The sequence below is a fragment of the Myotis nattereri genome, assembly GCF_964212035.1.
Source record: "Myotis nattereri genome assembly, chromosome: 6".
NCBI classification, from domain to species: Eukaryota; Metazoa; Chordata; class Mammalia; order Chiroptera; family Vespertilionidae; genus Myotis; species Myotis nattereri.
In genome coordinates, this window is record NC_138081.1 from 34104546 (window position 1) to 34124006 (window position 19461).

Genomic DNA, 19461 nt, shown 5'->3' on the forward strand with positions numbered 1-19461 from the left:
ACTATTTTGTGCACTGTGCTGGGCCCATGGACAAGTCATTCGTATGCACTGTGACACAGAATGAATGCATTAAGTCTCATCGATCATTTATGTAGATGTTGATAAAATAGCAAACCAATGTGATTACGTAAATGATAATCAAGTGCTTGAGTTGGTCAGGAAATACCTAGCTTATTGATAAGAATCCAGTGCTTTAGCGGAGCTGCCTTTATAAAATGTATAAGAAAAATTGTGAAGTAGTCATTTTGCAACAGTGACGTTCTGATTAGGCGGGAGCTAACAAGCCATTGCAATGAAGGCAAGGGACTATGCAAGGCTAGACTTAAGGGGTCGATCAAGTCTCTGAAATAGTCTGCAGACATGTTTGTGCATAAGCATTTGTGCATTTTTCCTGGGTTTGGGTCCATAGCTTTCATTAGAATTTCCAAAAGCTCTATGAAGCTGCCCGCCCTACACCACACACCCATATACAATGGATTTCTGTCACTGGGTAGCACCTTCAAGGGAACAGTAAGGGCTTTTTAATTTTTCTGTGCAAAAAAAGCACTAACATAAACTTAGAGAAATAGCAGTAATTTACATTTTTAATGCACCTAAATAAGTTCAGTGACTCCTTTTTATTGAACATGATTATTTACAAGAAAACATGCAAGAGATTAAGAAACCATTTTTATTTCTTCTTGGGTACAACCAGAGATGTTGCCTCACACCTTAAAAATAAATAATCTCATCAATAAGTCTTGCGCACGACAGGATATTGAAAGTCCTTCTTTACTTTCACATAAAAGAGCTCAAAATGTTAACAGGTTTGGGATACAGTACAATTCCACAAAAATTCAGGCTGACCATGGAAACCAACACGTGCCGTGGAGAAATCATTCCTCATAGCACAGCGCTTCCTTGTCACCCCAGAGAGCACACTGATGGGCATTTTAGGCACCCATTCTATTGACTGCAGAGGGGTTTCTTCATAACTAGTCTGCAGATCCTCTATATGGCTGCACAGTAATCTGCGAACATCTCATTACAAATGAAAATAACTACTGCAACTGAGGTAAACCAAACAGTTGTTTCTGTTTATTGGCACTGTGGCCCACAATATGTCACATATGTATAGCACACTAAGGTTCAAGATCCTGGGAACAGGATTATAAATGTATTCAAAGGGAGGTTTTGCTTGTTTGTTTTTAACCAATGACTCTGCTGTCTCTCCTCCAAGGGAAAGAAAGAGGATTTATTGAATAGCACCATCGATCTAAATCTGATTGTCAAGTAGGACTTCTGCAATAATGTTGAAGTTAATACACTGCCGTCCCTTGCCCCAGCTTCAGGTGGTGTTTGTCCTCCCAGCTCCTTTGCCAGGGGTGGTTTATGCAGACAGCCATGCAGCACTAAGCCTCTCACTGGACTGGCCCTTTGCTAAAGGCTCGCTGACCAGCCTGCATGGTGCAGGAGGCTGGCTCGCAGAAACCGGGAGGGCCAGCAGGTCCTGGGGGACCGGGCACACCAGGGATGCCTGCCACCCCTGGAGGGCCTCGCTCACCATCCCGGCCATTCCTCCCAAAGCTGGCAGGACCTGGATCACCTGAAACACACACAAAACAATTTGCAATGTGAACATGAGAACACTCAAGGCTGCAAACTGGCCATAGGCACCAGACCCTGCAACCTGGCATGTGTACATAGGAGCTTTGGGAAATGATGGGTGATGATGATGATGATGATGATGATGATGATGATGATGATGATGACAATGATAAAATTCCTCTCTGGACTTAGGTTTCTTAGAAATTAAAAGTGTAAGATCTCAGCAACTCGAACCCACATTTCCATTTGTAGAGCTGTGCTGTCTGAGTTGGTAGCCTCTAGCCACATATGTCTATTGAGCACTGAAATGAGGCTAAGTCAAAACAAAATGAACTATAAGCTCACTTAGGCTGAAAAAAATGTAAAATATTTTTTGAATAATGTTTGTATTTATTACATGGTATGATATTTTGAACACCACGGGTTAAAGAAACTATATTATTAAAATTAATTACACCTGATTCTTTAGACTTTTTTAATGTGGCTACTTAAAGTTTGTTTTTCATAATCCCAAAACTATTTATTGTTTATTTTATTAAATTTATTGAGATGACATTGGTTAATAAAATTAAACAGGCTTCAAATGTATAATTCTGTAATGCATCATCTGTATGTTGCATTGTTTGTTTACCACCCAAGTCAGATCTCCTTCTGTCGCCATATATTTGACCCCTTTTACCCTTTACTACCCCCCCCCTACACACACACACACACACACACACACACACACACACACCACCCTTCCCTCTGGTAACCACCATAATGTTGTCCATGCCTATGAGTTTTTATTTGTTTGTCTTATTTGTTCATTTGTTGCTTTCAGTTTTATAACCCACATGCTTTTTCCATCTGAGTTATTTCAAAGATTTAAAATTACACACAGGTGCAACTGGCACTGGGGGCTCCCAGCACATTTCTTTGGCACAGCACTCCAGTAGTGGCACCCTTACTTCTAATAGGTGGTCAGTATGCAGACAAGGATAAGAATTGCACAGTGGTGAGGAGAACAGGCTCTGCAGACAGACACATGGCTCTAAGTCTAGCTCTGCTATTTACAGACAGGGTGTCATTAGCAAGTCACTAATTTCTCACTTTCTCATGGGATGATGCCTTCCTTATAATTAAATTCTATGCCTGAAAGCATCTGATAAGTGGGGCCTATTACTATAATTATGAGGATATTATTGATTAATATCTTCAGAGAACTGTGCAATGCACCCTACAGAGCTCCCTGACAGTCTTCTCAGGGGCCAACCCCAAGGGCACTTCACCCAAGTCTCACTTCCTGAGGGCATATCTTCACTTTGTGTGTTGGAAGTTAAAGAGAGATTTCTGCCGGATGTTTGCCGCATCACACCAGCAGTGCTTTCGTGCTCTTATTGCAAAGGTGGCAGTAAGAAATCAGTGTTAAACAACTTGTATCTGTGATGATTATCTAGTTCTACAGACACCCTCCTTCTACCTCAGCCATCTTAATTTGTCCATTCGGCCAAAAGGTGAAAGCCAAATCTTCATGTTCAATTACACATTTGCTTCCTTCTCAATGGTGTTTCGTTTTCCTTTTCTATTTTAGTGGTGCTATTATATGTGTCTCCTTGGTCTTATTACATGCTCTTATTACATAAACGCATATACTTTAAGAAGGCAAGTAGGTTAGAAATCCTACTTTACATTTAACATCTCACTCTCCCCAAGAAGCTTACAAAGTAGATCCACATAAAGCAATGTTATGGGACAAAACATTAGTAAGTTTCAAGAGAATAATTATCTTTGACAATGTCCATCTCAAGGCTGTAGGTAAGCAGCGGTATAATTTCCCCTCGTTTATCCCATAAGCTTTCATTTGACTACATTAAGTTGTGATGAAGCCAGTGATTGTGTTTTCCTCCAAAGATGAGGCCCCTGAGACAGTTCCAGAGCCCCTATGAATGAGACTCCAGCCCAACCGTGCCTTTAGCAGAGCCTGTTCACATCTCCTCACACTGGGGCCACTTAAAGGTGATATTTTAAGGTTTAAGATATAGGCCAGACAACAGTGCATATAAAAGGAGATTTTCATGCACCTTATTAGTAGCAATACCAGGTCTAGGCTAAAATCAATCATGATTAGGAGCAGAAAATGCCCAAGGGAAAGGTTGCAAACCAAATGTCCACAGGGACAAGGCCGGCATGTAGGTCATGCTGGGCAAATGGCAGCCCATGAGCCAAGTCCTATTTTTGTAAGTGGCCTAATTAGAGCACAGCCAAGGCCATTCATTGATATCTTGCTTATGGCTGCTTTCGCAAGACAAGGGTAGAGCTGAGGAGCTTCAACAGAAAACACATGGCCCTAAAGCCAAAGCACATGCTCTCTACAAAAGGAGTTTGCTCACTCCCAGTGTCATAAAGAAAGAGCCCTGGATTAAGAAAGTCCTCACTGTCTTTTCTGGAAGAAAACTGATGGCACGAGTGACGAACACTGGAGTGGATAACGATACTCCAGATCAGCTTTGGGAGGCAGCAGGGAGGACTGAGGGGAGCCTGAGGCCTGTGGGAACCTGGAGAGCGGATGTCGGCAGCGGCTCTGCTCCGGCGCTCAGCTGCCAGGAGGGAGCATGGAGCAGCACTGCCAGGACCTCTGATGATTTTCAAGAGAAGGTAGGAAGCTGGGTTTTTAAATAAATAGCTCTGAAAATGTTAGCAACTAATTCAAAATTTTATTTAACATTGGCAGAGCCAGCCTCCTGCCTAAAACCTTCAATTTAAGGAAAGTAACTCTCTAATACTCAAACTATTAAAAAGCAGAAGGAGTGCATTATGGATTTTCATGCTTAGCTCCCCATTTCAACACGTTCTAGGAGAGGCTTTTCCTTTCCACTCACTGAGTTCATTTCAGATTCCTGCTTGTCCTTTGAGGAAGGAGTTGACAAAGCCATCCTGTCTAGCCTTGATTTAGTTTATAAAAAGCTCATCCAGCCCAATTCTCCCTCTGGCAAAAACAGCAATTCACCCTGCAGAGCTTTGGGTGATGTTATCATCATCGTCATCAATCATCACCATCACAAAGTGCTTTCCCTTTACCCTGCCCATGCACTGGGCTCATTATTGATCCATTTTCCTCATGTGCAACCTGAGAGTTAGGAAGATTAAACAATTGTCCATAATTATATAGCTAGAAAGTGTTGGAGTTAGAAACAAGGGCCTACTAGCCTTACCTAACTGTATTTCCATACCTACTGATTTGCTAACTCTGCTGAGAGTGTGTGTGTGTGTGTGTGTGTGTGTGTGTGTGTGTGTAGTGTACTGTAGTGTATTTTGTTTAATTCATTGGGCCTGAATTGCCCACAAAGTAGAAAGTGGCACAATAGCCAAAAGATGGTATTAATTTTTCTAGAGCTCCATCTATCATAAGAAACTAACGCTATTTTTCTGAGGTTTTACCCTGTAGAAATGGTCAGAGGAAAAATAAACCAGCCTTCACATAACAGACTGCCAGTTTCTGGTGAGCCCTGATACTGGGCATTCGCTCTCAAAGGTGCTCTAAAATTATTGAGTAAGAGCTTATTTGGGAATAAAACAATGTCACAGTCCAAGTCATTCAAAAAGTCCAGGAGCTGCATGAACAAATATGTATAAACTACTTTTCAAGTCTTAAGAAGAGACAGCACAGATCTAAAGTGTTGCCATTCTGCTCTGCCTGCCTGATATGTGTTAGCTCCAACTGCCTGATGACTACACAGTGTTCTGAAATTTCAAGGACCTATGAAAATGCTGTTGCCAAACATTCATGGTTTTTAAAACTGAATGTCTGTCATTCTCTGTGCAAACACTAGAGGGCAGTCATGTCACATTGATGGAGGCCAAGCCACGCCAGGACATTCTGAAGACTCTAATGCAAGCTACAGAATGAAAGGACTGTTTATGCAGACTTTAAAAGGGGAAAAACACACAAACCTGAAAATAATTTAAAGTATTAAGTAGGGTGTTCGATATTAATCCACTGCTTATGTAAAATGTTTTATGTGCCAGGGGCTTTCTTCTATTTCTCACCTTATGCTAAGCATACTTTTTTTTATGCACATATGTTTAAGAAGGAGGTATATAGTGGTTTGTTTGCGTAAGATCCCCACAACCAAATAATATCACTGCAGCAATGGAAATCAGATCAATGACTACTGCTAAATGTACTGCTAAACTAAGTATGTCCTTGGTTTGCTTTTTGTTTTCCCCACTCAATAGTCACCAGCAGAGCTCATCTATGTGCAGATGTTGGGAGAATCCTGAATACCCATTCATCCAGGGTATAGCCAGCTCTACCCTCCCCATCCAAGAAGGGAAAAGAGTCTCAGCTCACAAGTCACAGGCCTGGTGGCCACATACCTATGAGTCCTCATTCAACTCCTTTCCCTCATGAGTTTGAATGCACATGAAGGAGGCCAGGACCCCTTATTAAATAGTTTTTGAACTCCTCAGAGTGCCAAGGAACTCACTGCAAAGTTTGATGTCAGAAGGCATAGGAAGTTCCACTTAATGAGATGACCCAATCAAGTAATGCCTCTAAAGGCCTCTGGTGAGAAACTGGAGGTGGGGCCAGGGATTGAGGGGGCTCTAGAGTCCCAGGGGTCTCTAATGTGATCCACACAGCCATGCGAACGAGGCAGAAAGGGAAGCAAGGCACTAAGTGGTTAGGGGACATGCCGAAGCCAGGTGGCTGGGGTGGCGGGAACAAACTCATCTTATTACTAAACAGCCAGCCCATCATTTTGCCTACTAAGTGCACCTGAATGCAGAAGCATAAAGATCTGCCTCTATCATCTATTACCGAGAGGACTTTGTCAGGAGATGTGGCCTTCGAAAGTCCCTATTTCCTCAAAAATAAAAAGAGAAATAGTCATAATAACAGCTAAATTCGCAGAATGTGTGCCATATGCCAGGCACTACGCTCAGTGTTTTACATGCGGTAACACATACATAGGTCCCCCTAAATAACTCCATAGGGTAGGTGTGGTTATTATTGCCATCATGCAGGGGAGAGACTGAAGCACTGAGAGGTAGAGGAGCTGAAAATAAGTAAGAGAGCAGTGCATACACCTGGCAGCCTGGTCCCAGAGCCCGGACTTCTTACAAATCTGCCCCAACTACTGACTGTGAGAAGAAACAAACTACATGATATCTGTGTACTCTTGAACAGGAGAGCGCTGCAGCCAAAATGAGAGTCGATGTGATGTTGTAATAATCACCTATGGTCCATATTAGGTGATGTAGCATTACAGCCCAAAGGGCTGTGTAATTCTTAACCCTGAACAAAATGACAGATATGAAGGGGAGTCGGAGCTAAGACTGTGCATAGAGAATAAAGGAATTCTGATAACTGATAGGTAACAAAGGCCTTGGCTGCATTTTTTTTCAAATATATCTGATAGATTAGCAGAAAGAAGAATGACCAAAATGACCTTTATTCCATTTAGGAGGATTTGTGTTCCAAATTTAACAGAAGGGACAACAGAGAAGGTTGTAGAATACCTGGTTCTGCAGGTTCTTTCTTTTAGGTAAGATGTGTATTTACCTAGAAGGTTCCAGAGAGCTCCTGCATAGAGTAATGTGAAGGTTCCCCAGGGCCCTAAAGTCCTATTACCATTATCTTTGTGAGAGACCAGAAATCACATTTCTAATCACATTCCAAGCTCCACCAGGGAAATTTAAAATGGCCCAGCCTCTCAGTGGACAATTCATCAGTGAAGTAATTTACTGCCAGCCAGTGCTTTGCATTTGTGACATGGAGTTGAAGAGGGTTTTGTGGGGGCTAGGCTGAGGTGTAAGGGCGGTGCTGGCTGAGAGAAGAAATAAAATCCATGATGGAAGAGATAGCTGATTGCTGCCCATTGAGAGCAGGAGCAAAAGGCTGCAGGGGCCTAGTTGGGCCCAGCTGTGCCCAGCTCTCTTTCATCTCAGAAAACAGAAGTGGATTTGTTATGTCATGAGAATAACAATAACCAACATTTCCTGAGCACCTATGATGGCCAGAAACATTCCTAATCCCTTTATATGGAGGGATTTCTCAAATATATTATTATCACTATCTTATAAATGGAGAAATGGGGCCACAGAGCAATTAAGTAACTTGCCCAGTGTCATAAAGCCAGTGAGTGACCGAGTCAGTTCTTGAATCTAGCATGTCTGAACCATGGGGCCCACATTCCCAACAGCCCACTTTCAGGGAACTAGCCTAAGTGCCCATCAGCAGACGAGTGGATTAAAAACCTGTGGTACATCTACACAATGGAATACCATGCTGCTGTATCAAGGAAGGAACTCCTACCATTTGCAACAGCATGGATGGACCTGGAGAGCATTACGATAAGCAAATTGAGTCAGTCAGAGAAAGATAAATATCACATGATCTCACTCATTTGTGGAACAAAATGAACAACATAAACTGATGAACAAAAACAGATCCAGACAGAGAAGCATTGATCAGATTGTCAAACCGCAGACGGAAGGTAGGGGAGGGTGAGGGTAAAGGGGAGATATCAACCAAAGGACTTGTATGCATGCATATAAGCCTAACCAATGGACATAGACACCAGGGGGGTGAGGGCATGAGGGGGGTAGTGGTAAAGGGAGGGTAAGGACACATGTGTGATACCTTAATCAATAAAGAAAAAAGAAAAAAGGAACTAGCTTTAGAGTAGGGATACCCCAAAATGCTCTCGTTCAGGAACTTGATGGATTTGGGAAACTGTCAGCTGTGCAATTATGTGCAGACCCGAGAATGACCTAAAACCCTAAGCCCAGGGCCTGCGCCTCAAAGAGTGCGGTAACAAAGGCCCCTGGTGCCTGTGTGCTTTTGAAAGTTAGCCTTAGTTTTTAAAAAACAATGTCAAATATCCTCTCAATGAAAATATAAGAGAAGCTCAGAAAATGAAAGACCGGAATTTCAGTGGTACCAGGAAGGCAGGGGAAGGACTGGCAAAGGCAGAAAGGAGAAGGGTGGGTCTCAGGAGTCCTGAAAAAGGGAGCTCATAACATTTTTTAACAAATCAAATTTAAGTGTGAGATCCAAGACCAGCTTCAACAAATTTACTTGTTTCTCGTAAGGGAGAAAAGATGACAGCCAGGTACAGCGGCCAATGGTGAGCTTGTCCTACCTTACCATTGTGCCCATACGTGGATGTCTCATGTACTAAAAAGCAATTCAGCCAAGTCCTATTTTGGCAGAACAACGGGAGGGAACACTTGTAAACCCCTTCCAGTCAGACTCAGGGACACCCCCTCACCCCCCACCCCAGTGGGCTACTGCATGTGGGGGATCATGCGCCCCAGGTGGCAGCCTAATATACTGCCTATACAGAGCTAGTCTTCCTCAGTCTTCCCATTTTTAAGCTTAAAATTTTGTTTATCAACAGACTTTTTGAAAGAGTCACCAGAAACCATAATATATTTTTGTTAGAGGAGAATCTTGCCAATAGTGCAAGTGGCTGTTCCAAGAACTGTTAAGTGATTTGTCAACAAAATGGGAGGAGAAATTGTAAGGTTATCCTATGTATATAGATAATTAAGTACTTTGTAATGATGGTATTTTATCAGCTTTAAAGCCTCCTATTGCTGCCATTGATAAAGGAGAAAAGCACTCAGTAAATTCTATTTCTTTTTTCTCTCTTCTAAACACCTATCAATGAATCCAGGCTCATCTAAAATACTCTTCTCTTGGTCCCATTTAGCTCCAAGCAGATTCTTTCCTTTTCCAATCACACACACACACAAAAACAATTTATGAAAATATCTTGACGGACCCACAGTTTTAGAGAAGCGGTGTTGGAGCTATCTCCAAATGTATTCATATTTTTTAAAGGTGTTTTAATGAGAAAGCAATCCCCAGGAGCAATGAAATGTATAATTAGAAAGCAATGGTGTTTGGGGCCGCAATTATAGCCATGATTGAATACATAAGCCTGTGGCAGAATTAGAACATGATTATTTCTTTTTCTAAATTTCCTTTAAACAAGTTTTGCAAATCTACTGTGGAAATATGAGCCACCCTTTTATCTGCACAGCTCCTCTGACCTCACCTCCCCTCCGCTCCAGGGCTGGTGAGCCTTACTGAGCAGCGATAAGAGAGTGTGTTGTACAACAGCACCTCACTCTTGCTCTTAAACTGGCTGGTTTTCGATCCTGCTATGAGGCTTTTGTGGCTGGGCCTGTAAGTCATTTCCCAGTGGACGAGTGTGCTGCAGCCTGAACTCTGGGGGACAGAGTCACCAGTGTGTAAGGAGAGAGCAGACGCCCAGTGAGAGAATCCAGGCTCGCACACAGGCTGCTCTGTGGCCTCAGTTGACACAGCAGTGATATGTGGCTGGTGTGTGGCTCTTTGTGGCTATGAGTAGGGATATTCAGGTTTATATATTTATTTTGGGGATATGAGTTGCTAGAAGGTCAGGATGTTTGAAATAGGAGCTTTTAAAATAAAATTTTAGTTATTCTCTGTGCAATCGTTTGAAGACTTGGATGAATTTTCCTGTTGCTCTGACTTTTTAGTTAAAATTGAAAAAAAACAAAACAGGAAACTATCCACTGGGATTGAAATGGAGAGGACCCCATTCCTTCAGAATTTCATACTAAGTGCATGTGGCTGGACCAACAATTTTTAAAATATCCATTAAAAAGTTAATAATTCAAGTTCTGACATGTATTTCCTCACAAAGAATACAAATGTGCTTTAGAGATCATTTAACTCTTCATTAAAGTTGGTCTGGAAAAAATTGATGCCAGCCATTCTCAAGTATCACATGATATGCTTAATTAAAGAACAATTCTTTAAAATATTATCCCATTTGCTACCAACTTCTCGACCTCATCCTGCCATACATCACACTTACCTGGTAGGCCTGTAGCTCCGGGCAAACCCTTGGGACCTCTTCCTGGAGGGCCACGTTCTCCCTTTTCTCCCAGGTCACCTGCACAGTGTTAGAGAAATGTTATATTTCTATATATCTATAAAAAATAAAGCTCTGTAATTTTAAACTTTAATCAAAGCCCAAATTCTAAAACCAAAAGGTCATAAAATTGCCACAACTAGATTGTAGCAAGGCAAAAATCAAGTTAATTATAATAATGGATCTAAGGGGGGAAATCAAATAACCATAGTCATAGATGCTGAAAAGACATTTGAAAAAACTGAACACATATTCCTGATGCAACAGTCAATAAAATAATAATCAATGTCTACCTCCTTAACATGAAAAAAACCTACTCTCTTCTCTCAACCCAAAAGCTAGCCTGATGCTTAGTGGGAAACATGGTAAGCAGCCCCACTACAATCAGAACATTATAAAGATTCCTCCTGTATCACTATTAACTTATCATTTGGTTTGCCAAGTTAAGACTATCTGTTTCCAGGTGCTGTGTGTGTGTGTGTGTGTGTGTGTGTGTGTATATATATATATATATATATATATATATATATATATATAAAACCCTAGAAAATCAACTCCAGATATACTACAAATAATAAGATAATTCAGTAAAATGGCATGATACAAAGTGAATATATAAATCAATAATTTTCATATATAAAAAATCAGTAATTGGTAGTGAAAAATGATACCATCTGTAATAGCAATTAAAGTAGTAAATACTAGGAATAAGTTTAATCAGAAATATGCAAATACAACATGAAAACACTTGATATTTCTAAAGGATGTGAAAAGACTGAGGAATGTTCTCATCTGGAATGACATCATCATAACAGTCGTCAGTTCACCCTACGCTGAATTTTCATCATGAGCCCAATAAAAATACAGATTTTTTAAACCAGAGAGGTGATTCTGAAGTTTGTATAGAAAAAACACATAAAACAGAATAGCCATAAGAATTCCCAAAAGAAAAGCAACTTGAAGGGAATTAATCCTACCAAATATTAAACTGTTAAATATTGTGGGACTGGTACATGAGTAGACAGACCAGTGAAACAGAATAGAAAATCTAAAAACAGGCCCAAATACACATAGGAATTTGGTTGTTTTAAAGGTGTCATCTCAGAGTGGGAAAAAGTTGAATAATTTGATAAGTAGTCTTGCAAAAGTGAGTAGCCTACTTGAAATAAAACATGTTGGATCTATTTCTCACACCACAAGCCGGAATAAATGGCTAATGTGTCAAATATTTTAAATGCAATTTAAGAACCAAAAGAAAACAAGGGAGAATTATTTTACCACCTCAGATTCGAGTTGGCCTTTCTTGTATGATATGAAGAGTTCTAACTCTAACATGAGGAGTTCCTAAAATCAATACAAAAAGGCCAACAACACAATAAATAATAAACAAAATACACGAGTAAAAAAAGTCTGTAAAATGAGACTGGCTATCATCAACAAATCAACAAACGACAAGTGCTGGAGAGGATGTGGAGAAAAAGGATCACTTGTGCACTGCTGGTGGGAATGCAGACTGGTGCAGCCACTATGGAAGACAGTATGGATTTTCCTTAAAAAACTGAAAATGGAACTCCCATTTGACCCTGTGATCCCACTCCTAGGAATATATCCCAAGAAACCAGAAACACCAATCAGAAAGGATATATGCACCCCTATGTTCATAGCAGCACAATTCACCATAGCTAAGATCTGGAAACAGCCTAAGTGTCCATCAGTAGATGAATGGATTAGAAAACTGTGGTACATCTACATGATGGAATACTATGCTGCTCTAAAAAGGAAGGAACTCTTACCATTTGCAACGTCATGGATGGAACTGGAGAGCATTATGCTAAGTGAAATAAGCCAGTCAATGAAGGAAACATACCACATGATCTCACTCATTCATGGATAATAGAGACCATTATAAACTTTTGAACAATAATAGATACAGAGGCAGAGCTGCCTCAAACAGATTGTCAAACTGCAGCAGGAAGGCCGGGGAGGGTTGGGGGGCAGGAGGTAGGGGGGTAAGAGATCAACTAAAGGACTCGTATGCATGCATATAAGCATAACCAGTGGACATAAGACACTGGGGGATAGGGGAGGCTAGGGGACTGTCTAGGGCGGGGTGATAAAATGGACACATATGTAATACCCTTTGTAATACTTTAAGCAATAAAAAAAAAAAAAAGTCTGTAAAATGAAATAAAAGGCTCTTACCTATATAAAAACATTCCCTGACTTCACTCTCATAACAGAATTAATGTAAACTTAGGATAAATAAGGATGCTATTTTAACCTACATGATCAGCAAAAATTCCAAAGTTTAATTAAATATATGCTAGCTGTTGAAAAATACTCTATCATGCATTGCTGATAAGAGTGTGAATTGGTACAGTCTCTTGGAGGGTAACTTAACAATATCTATCAAAATTATAAATAGAACTACCATTTTACCCAGCAAGTCCACTTCTAGGAATTTACTCTAGAGATATAGAGCCTATGTTGATATTTGTACAAAAAGGAAACATAGGCAGTGGTGCTCACTGAAGCCTTACTATAATAGCAGAAGACTGAAAACACTCTGAATGTCCATGAAAGAGTGATATACATTTTGGTAATTCCACAGAATGGAATACTACGCAGCTGTGAAGAAGAATCAGGAAGCTCTTTGAAATGATCTTCAAGACGTTGTTAAATGAAAAACACACGGTCCAGATCACTTACTACAAGACCATATGGCTTGTTTTTTAAAGAATCTAGGGCAAATACACTATATTCATATATCCTTGCATATCATAGTTAGTAAGGATGTAGAAGAAATTAACAATAGTGATGACTTCAAGGGAAGAATAAAGAAACCTCAGCAAATGGGAGACATGAGTGATAGAAAAAACTCTCTGCTAAATATTTTCTATATATTTTAAATTTCTTAAATAATGTAAGTTTAGTATTACCAAAAAATAAATTAATGAATTTCCAAATGTTAAAGTGTGCTATCAAAAGTGCCTACATTTTACTATGGACTCATTATTTACAGAGAATGGGGTTTGGATTGGTACCAACCATGTGTATTTGTATGACAGTTGATTACATTCAGGGAATCGGCAGTCACAGAACAAAGCTGCTTTAATATCCTGGTGCCTGCAGAGACTAAACCCAGAAACTCGGCCTCATTAACAAAGTGTTCCGATGCCTTACTCAACTGGTCCTGAATGACTTCTAGTGCTCCCAGTACAAGCAGGCATTATCCTACTCTCTCATTAGTATTGTATTATATTATTTTCTACTAGAAAATGCAATGGTATTTTGTAATGAATTCTATACAAAATCATTTTCCCCAAACATCTGTATCAGCCCAACCTCATTTAATACTGAGTCTCTGTAATGACTTAAAAACAAAGGCATGTATAAAACAAAAATGGGAAGCATATATGTACAACCATTGATATATTAGTAAATAGTCAACCATCTCTCATTATGAAGGAATGTTTAGTTATCATACTTTGATTTTAACTGTGAATGTCCTTGTGTGGATATTTTTATGCTGAAACAACTACATTTTCAAAGCAATTTAAATTTATGTAAATACTGTGTAAGGAACAGAGCTCAGGACGGACTCATATTCACATAAGCTACTTTTTTCACACTCATCATTAATCTAGTCTTCCTGTATTAGGAAAATATGACAATTGGCATTTTTAAAACTAACAGCTGAAGCACTCTTGTTAACTTAGCAATTTAAATGTCATATCACTGCATTTCTGGAGACTGGCAATGAGAAGAGAATCTTTAAAGGTGCCGTATTTTTTCATACATGAGATGAAATTATAAATTAAAATGCAACTTTCACACAGATAGTGAAAGCTAAACACATTCAGCATGAAGCCATGACAACTTGAAAATGTTGCTTGCAAGGAGGAAGACTGCTGTCTTAGTTGTGATGCTGTATTCTGGTACTGGTCATAAGGAAACAAATTTCAGATGGGCTCCAAGACAGCCATGCTGCAGACTGCTGTTCCACAGCCTGGTTCTGTTTGTCACCAGGGTTAATCTACTTCTTCAAGGCCTGAGCCCGCCTTCTTCTGAGATGTTCAAAGAGCAGCTTAAAGAACTAACGGTCCACCTTTGTTAGCCTATTGTGTCATAAAATACATATAAAAAGCTTATAAAATCAGCTTTACATAAGGTATGAAGCAAAGAACACAGTTTGAAGAGAAAAACAGCTTATTATGAACAGAGTGGCTAAAACTAAATAAATTTTCATCATTCCATCGTTGCTCTTTATTTAATTTGTTTGAAAGTTATTATTGAAGGCCCATCGTCATGGGACAGCTTAATATTTTAAAAAGTGTTGGTCACAGTATGACTGTACTTTCTCAAACCTTCACTCACATACTGACATGCCTGTCTGACTCACACTGAAATATCTGGAAAAATATGCAGCTTTACTCATAAGAACTTAAAATGAATCCACACTGTGAACATTCAAAAATGGTATTTATGTCACCAAAGACTGACTTAATACTAAGGAAAGTGAACATAGGCCGTTAGATGTCTCTCTTGCTCCTGCTTGAGTACACACATAAAATGTGCACCTTGCATGGGCTTTGGCCCTAAGATTTTTGCATAATATTATATGAAACATGTTGATAAAAAACAAAAACATAACATATGTATAAAAGACTTAAGCTCTGAGAATCACTTGAGGCCTTTTCTACTGGCTCCTATTGAAAGTGTGCTACTGTGTTTTTCAGAGTAATTTTTAGGAGGAAAATAGTGATTTACTTAAGACATAGCCTGAACTACTAAGAGCTTTAGTAAAACTTACTTCTTACTTACATGAAAATTTCTCTAGGAAAACCATCTCAAAGTGACAACATGGCAGAGCAAGGCTCCATACCTTTATGAGGGATGGGGAAAGGCAACAGCGGAATATGAAATGCATCTCTCTTCTCTAATTGGCTGAACATTGATGTCTCAAATGGGAAGTGCTTCTTCTCACGGAAAAGGTGCTCTGTAACCTTTGGATGGTGAAACACTATGCTTTCTATTACATGCCATTGTTAATGAATGTGGGGGGACAAGAGAGGTCAAGGCCAGTGACCTAGAATCATACATTCCCAAGTGTGTGACAGCATTGACTGATAAAGAAAATCTGATTACTTTTTCCGCATACACCCCAAGTTTTAAGAAATGAAACATGAAAAGGTGCTGCTTTAAAGGAATCCAATGACAAGAAAGAGATGGAGGGCGCTGGGAGAGAAAGTCTTTTAGAAAAAAAGAAAAGGACTGCATCACTTCTAGACTATAGACTGCGTCATGAATCCTGAAGGAAAATTAGGGGGAAATTCCTTATATGATCAAGCTGTGCTTGACAAATGGACTTAGTGGTGGGAAGACATTGCCCACGTTCCAAATATAGAAATGTACCTTTCTCCCCCTCAAAATTAGGTTTACCTCCTAGGGCCAAATCAGCCCAGCCACAAGTCAGTGCTGTTAAGAGATTTCCAGCCTGGCCAATGTGGCTTAGTGGTTCAGAGTCGACCTATGAACCAGGAGGTCACGGTTCATTTGATTCCCAGTCAGGGCAATGCCTACGTTGTGAGCTCAGTCCCCAGTGTGGGTCGTGCAAGAGGCAGCCAATCAATGTTTCTCTCTCTCTCATCATTGATGCTTCTAACTCTCTCTCTCTTCCTTCCTCTCTGAAATCAATAAAAATATTTTTTAAAAGGGCTTTCTGGACCGTTTTCAAACATTTCATCTTTGTTTCTGTGGTCCTCAGCCCTAGTTGCACATTGAAATCACCTGCGGTGTATTTTTAAATTCCAACGCCCAGACCAATTACATCAGAATCTCTGGGAATGGGACCCAGACGCGAGTCATTCCTAAAGCTCCTCAGGTGGTCCCAGCACGCAGCCCGGCCTGTGGAGGGCAGCTCTGGGCCGCCTCTCCTAACGGAGCAAGTCTACACTTTGCGATTTTAAAGGAATCAGATGGGATTTGAGGAGAGTTCTGTTACTAACTCAAAGTTAGGCTCTACCCAAATAGGGAGACTTCCTTTTAGCCAAGGACCACAGGGCTGTGGCTTCTATAGGCCCTGCAGGTGTCCCTTTTCAGAAAAGCAGGAAAATGGGCCTCGTGCACTTAGCTGCATGGGAAGCCGGCCTCTTGTTAGAACGCAGACTGCTGGGCCCCACCTCCAGTTCTGACCAGTGGGTCTGGTGGGCTGGAGAGCCTGCACTCTTAACAAGGTCTCTCCCTGGTGCTGCGATGCTCCTGGGGCCACTCTTTCACAACCACAGCTCCCGAGTGAACCCCCGAGAGCTAAGAAGACATTCTAGGCGCGCCGACACAACGGAGCCAACTAAGTCAGCCATCGCCCAAGGTAATGGAGCTTCTTAAAATGGTTTACAGAATGAAGGCGAACTAACCGTAAAGCACCTACGGCATGAGTTTCTAAACTAACAGCTAAAAGCAGGACAGCAATGACTGCCGATGCGATTTTCTCAGATAAATTTTTTCTCCAGTTCTCTTTAAGATAAACTCTGAGCTCTCTCTATATCTGGTTTTGTCTAGCCTCTGAAAACTCTGAAATGGTGCCAGGCTTACAAGAGGCCCCAGTCAGGGCTCATCTATTAACATGAACACTCCAAAAAAAATGTAATTAAGGAAATTATTCCAGCTGAGGGTATAGTTAGCCAAATGCATCAGCAATTCATTTATAGATCCAAAAAGGCAGCTTGCTTGCCCTCTGACCATTCACACCATAATATTTAATCCTAATTGGAGCACCACCATTTTAAAAATAAGTCTTTCTCTCGTTTATTTTATGCCACACCTTTCTGAAGTTCCCCGGAGAGCTGTCAGTCACTCATCATGATATAGAGCAGTAGTTCTCAACCTTCTGGCCCTTTAAATACAGTTCCTCATATTGTGACCCAACCATAAACTTATTTTCGTTGCTACTTCATCACTGTAATGTTGCTACTGTTATGAATCATAATGTAAATACCTGATATGCAGGATGGTCTTAGGCGACCCCTGTGAAAGGGCTGTTTGACCACCAAAGGGGTCTCGACCCACAGGTTGAGAACCGCTGATATAGAAACTCCTCATTTTATCTAGTCGTCTCTGTACATGATCCAGGGCACACACACACCCCAAGATGGCATACTCACCTCAACTAGCAAATGCCATTTGAGGCAACCAGTCCTTCTGCAAGTCCTATTTAATACCTAACACACAACCCTATTTTTCTGAAAAAAAAAAAAAAAAAATACTGGATACCAGAGCTTAACGTGCTTTAAGTAGAAGGGGAAGAAACAGACTCTCTCATGCTCCCTCACACGTTAAAGGAGGAATGAAGTTAGATTGTACTTCAGAGCTGGGGAAAAAAGTCCATCAAAACCAAACATCCAAGGTCACATTTTAGAAGAAGGGAGAGGCAGCTTCAACTCATAATGTAATTTTTCTTATGTCCTGCCAACCAAGTTTGTTCGTTTCAGTAACCGATGCAAACATCCTAAGGCTGGTTGTCATCTTAGGAGACCTCTACACTAATTTTAGAGTCTGAGAAAAGTAATAAACAGCTGGGTGATCCTGTTCTAGGTTCTGTTGTTTAGTTTGAACGATGGCGTTGAGGCAGCGTATAATTGGAAAAGGTCAGTGCTGGAAGGCAAGGGACCTCAATGCTGGTGTTTACTCTGCTGTTGTCGTAGAGCAAGGTCAAGGGAATACCAGGTAACAGTTTTCTAATCCTCACCATCAGCATCGCAAAAGAGAATAACATATCATAGCTCACAGAATACTGGAGCCCGGTAGGACATGCGAATACACCTGAAAAGGGACTGTGTGTGTTCCTTGGTTCCACCTGGGCAAAAAGGCTTACCTTTAGGCCCCCTCAAACCAAGAGCACCAGGGGGCCCTTTCATGCCTGGGAGGCCACGAAGTCCCATCTGGCCCGGGAAGCCATTCTCTCCAGGGGGCCCCGGGGGACCAGGGAGTCCAGGCCTCCCGGGGAGGCCGGAAGCTCCTGAGTCTGGACGCTTGAGACTAGCAGCCATCTCAGCAAGATGCTCTAAAAGATAATAAACAAAACAGCCCAGAGAAGTCAGAGACATGACAGGAATACAAACGAAAAGAGAGGTATTTCAAGTGCCTTTAAATAAAAAAAAAAAAAGAAATGTGTCACCAGAACTTCAAAATTGGTGGGGAGAAGTGAATCAAGTTGGATCATTTTCCCAGGGGCTCCCTGCCAGGAAGCTTCGTGGGGCTGTTCTATTCAGCTCTGCCTGGATATATTTGGTCCTGCTGGTGTGAGACCAGGGACAAAGGGATGGGAATAAAAAATAAAAAACTAAACTGCAGGGCCCTGGGGTGAGTGGTGCTCTAAAAGAATGAGGGTGTCACCTGCATCCTGACTTGTTATCGGAAATCCCAGGATGGGCACAAAATGAGTTTCTTCGCAGAGGTAGAATGATGTCCAGAGCTTTTTAAAAGCCAAGGACAGCATCCAGAATGAGTATTGAGACACCATTTGAGGCCTCGCCTCACAGGTTTAGCTTGAAGATACTAAGTAATTTGAAATACTTTGCGAATTCATGACTTCTTAAGAATCCTTCTTCTCAAAAGTTTTTTTCATGCTTGGAGTAGACAACGAACATTAAAAATAGCCCGCTTCCTGGGAATGGTCACAGTCTGTCTTAAACATTAATAACTTTGTGGGCTTTTTCAGGAACCATTAAATAGATTAAGAATCATCCACTAAAACCATAGAGAACAAGGCAATGTTCCCAGTATAACACTCTAAGGAACAAATTCTAATGGAATATGTTTTCATGCTTTAGGGTGTAAAGGAGAATAGGATTTGGAAACACATTTCTAACCAATATTTTAAAACTGTTTCAATGTATTGAGTATGCTAAGTGTGCCTTACATAAGAAAGAGCTAGTATAAAGTCACAATTTTCAGGATACAT

The 19461-nt window shown here is 40.8% G+C and overlaps 1 protein-coding gene across 2 annotated transcripts in view; it reads right to left on the reverse strand.

Annotated features, from left to right (window-relative positions):
- Positions 1–586: 586 nt before the first annotated feature.
- The window catches only part of COL9A1 (collagen type IX alpha 1 chain), an 87561-nt gene continuing 68686 nt past the window's right edge, over positions 587–19461 (reverse strand). For both annotated transcript variants that reach the window (XM_081094482.1, XM_081094483.1), the window contains 3 exons: positions 18373–18561; positions 10443–10520; positions 587–1585 (listed from right to left, as the gene is read on the reverse strand). In XM_081094482.1, the coding sequence (XP_080950608.1) occupies positions 1401–1585; positions 10443–10520; positions 18373–18561 (452 nt within the window). In that variant the 3' untranslated portion in view covers positions 587–1400. The remainder of the gene's footprint in view (positions 1586–10442; positions 10521–18372; positions 18562–19461) is intronic.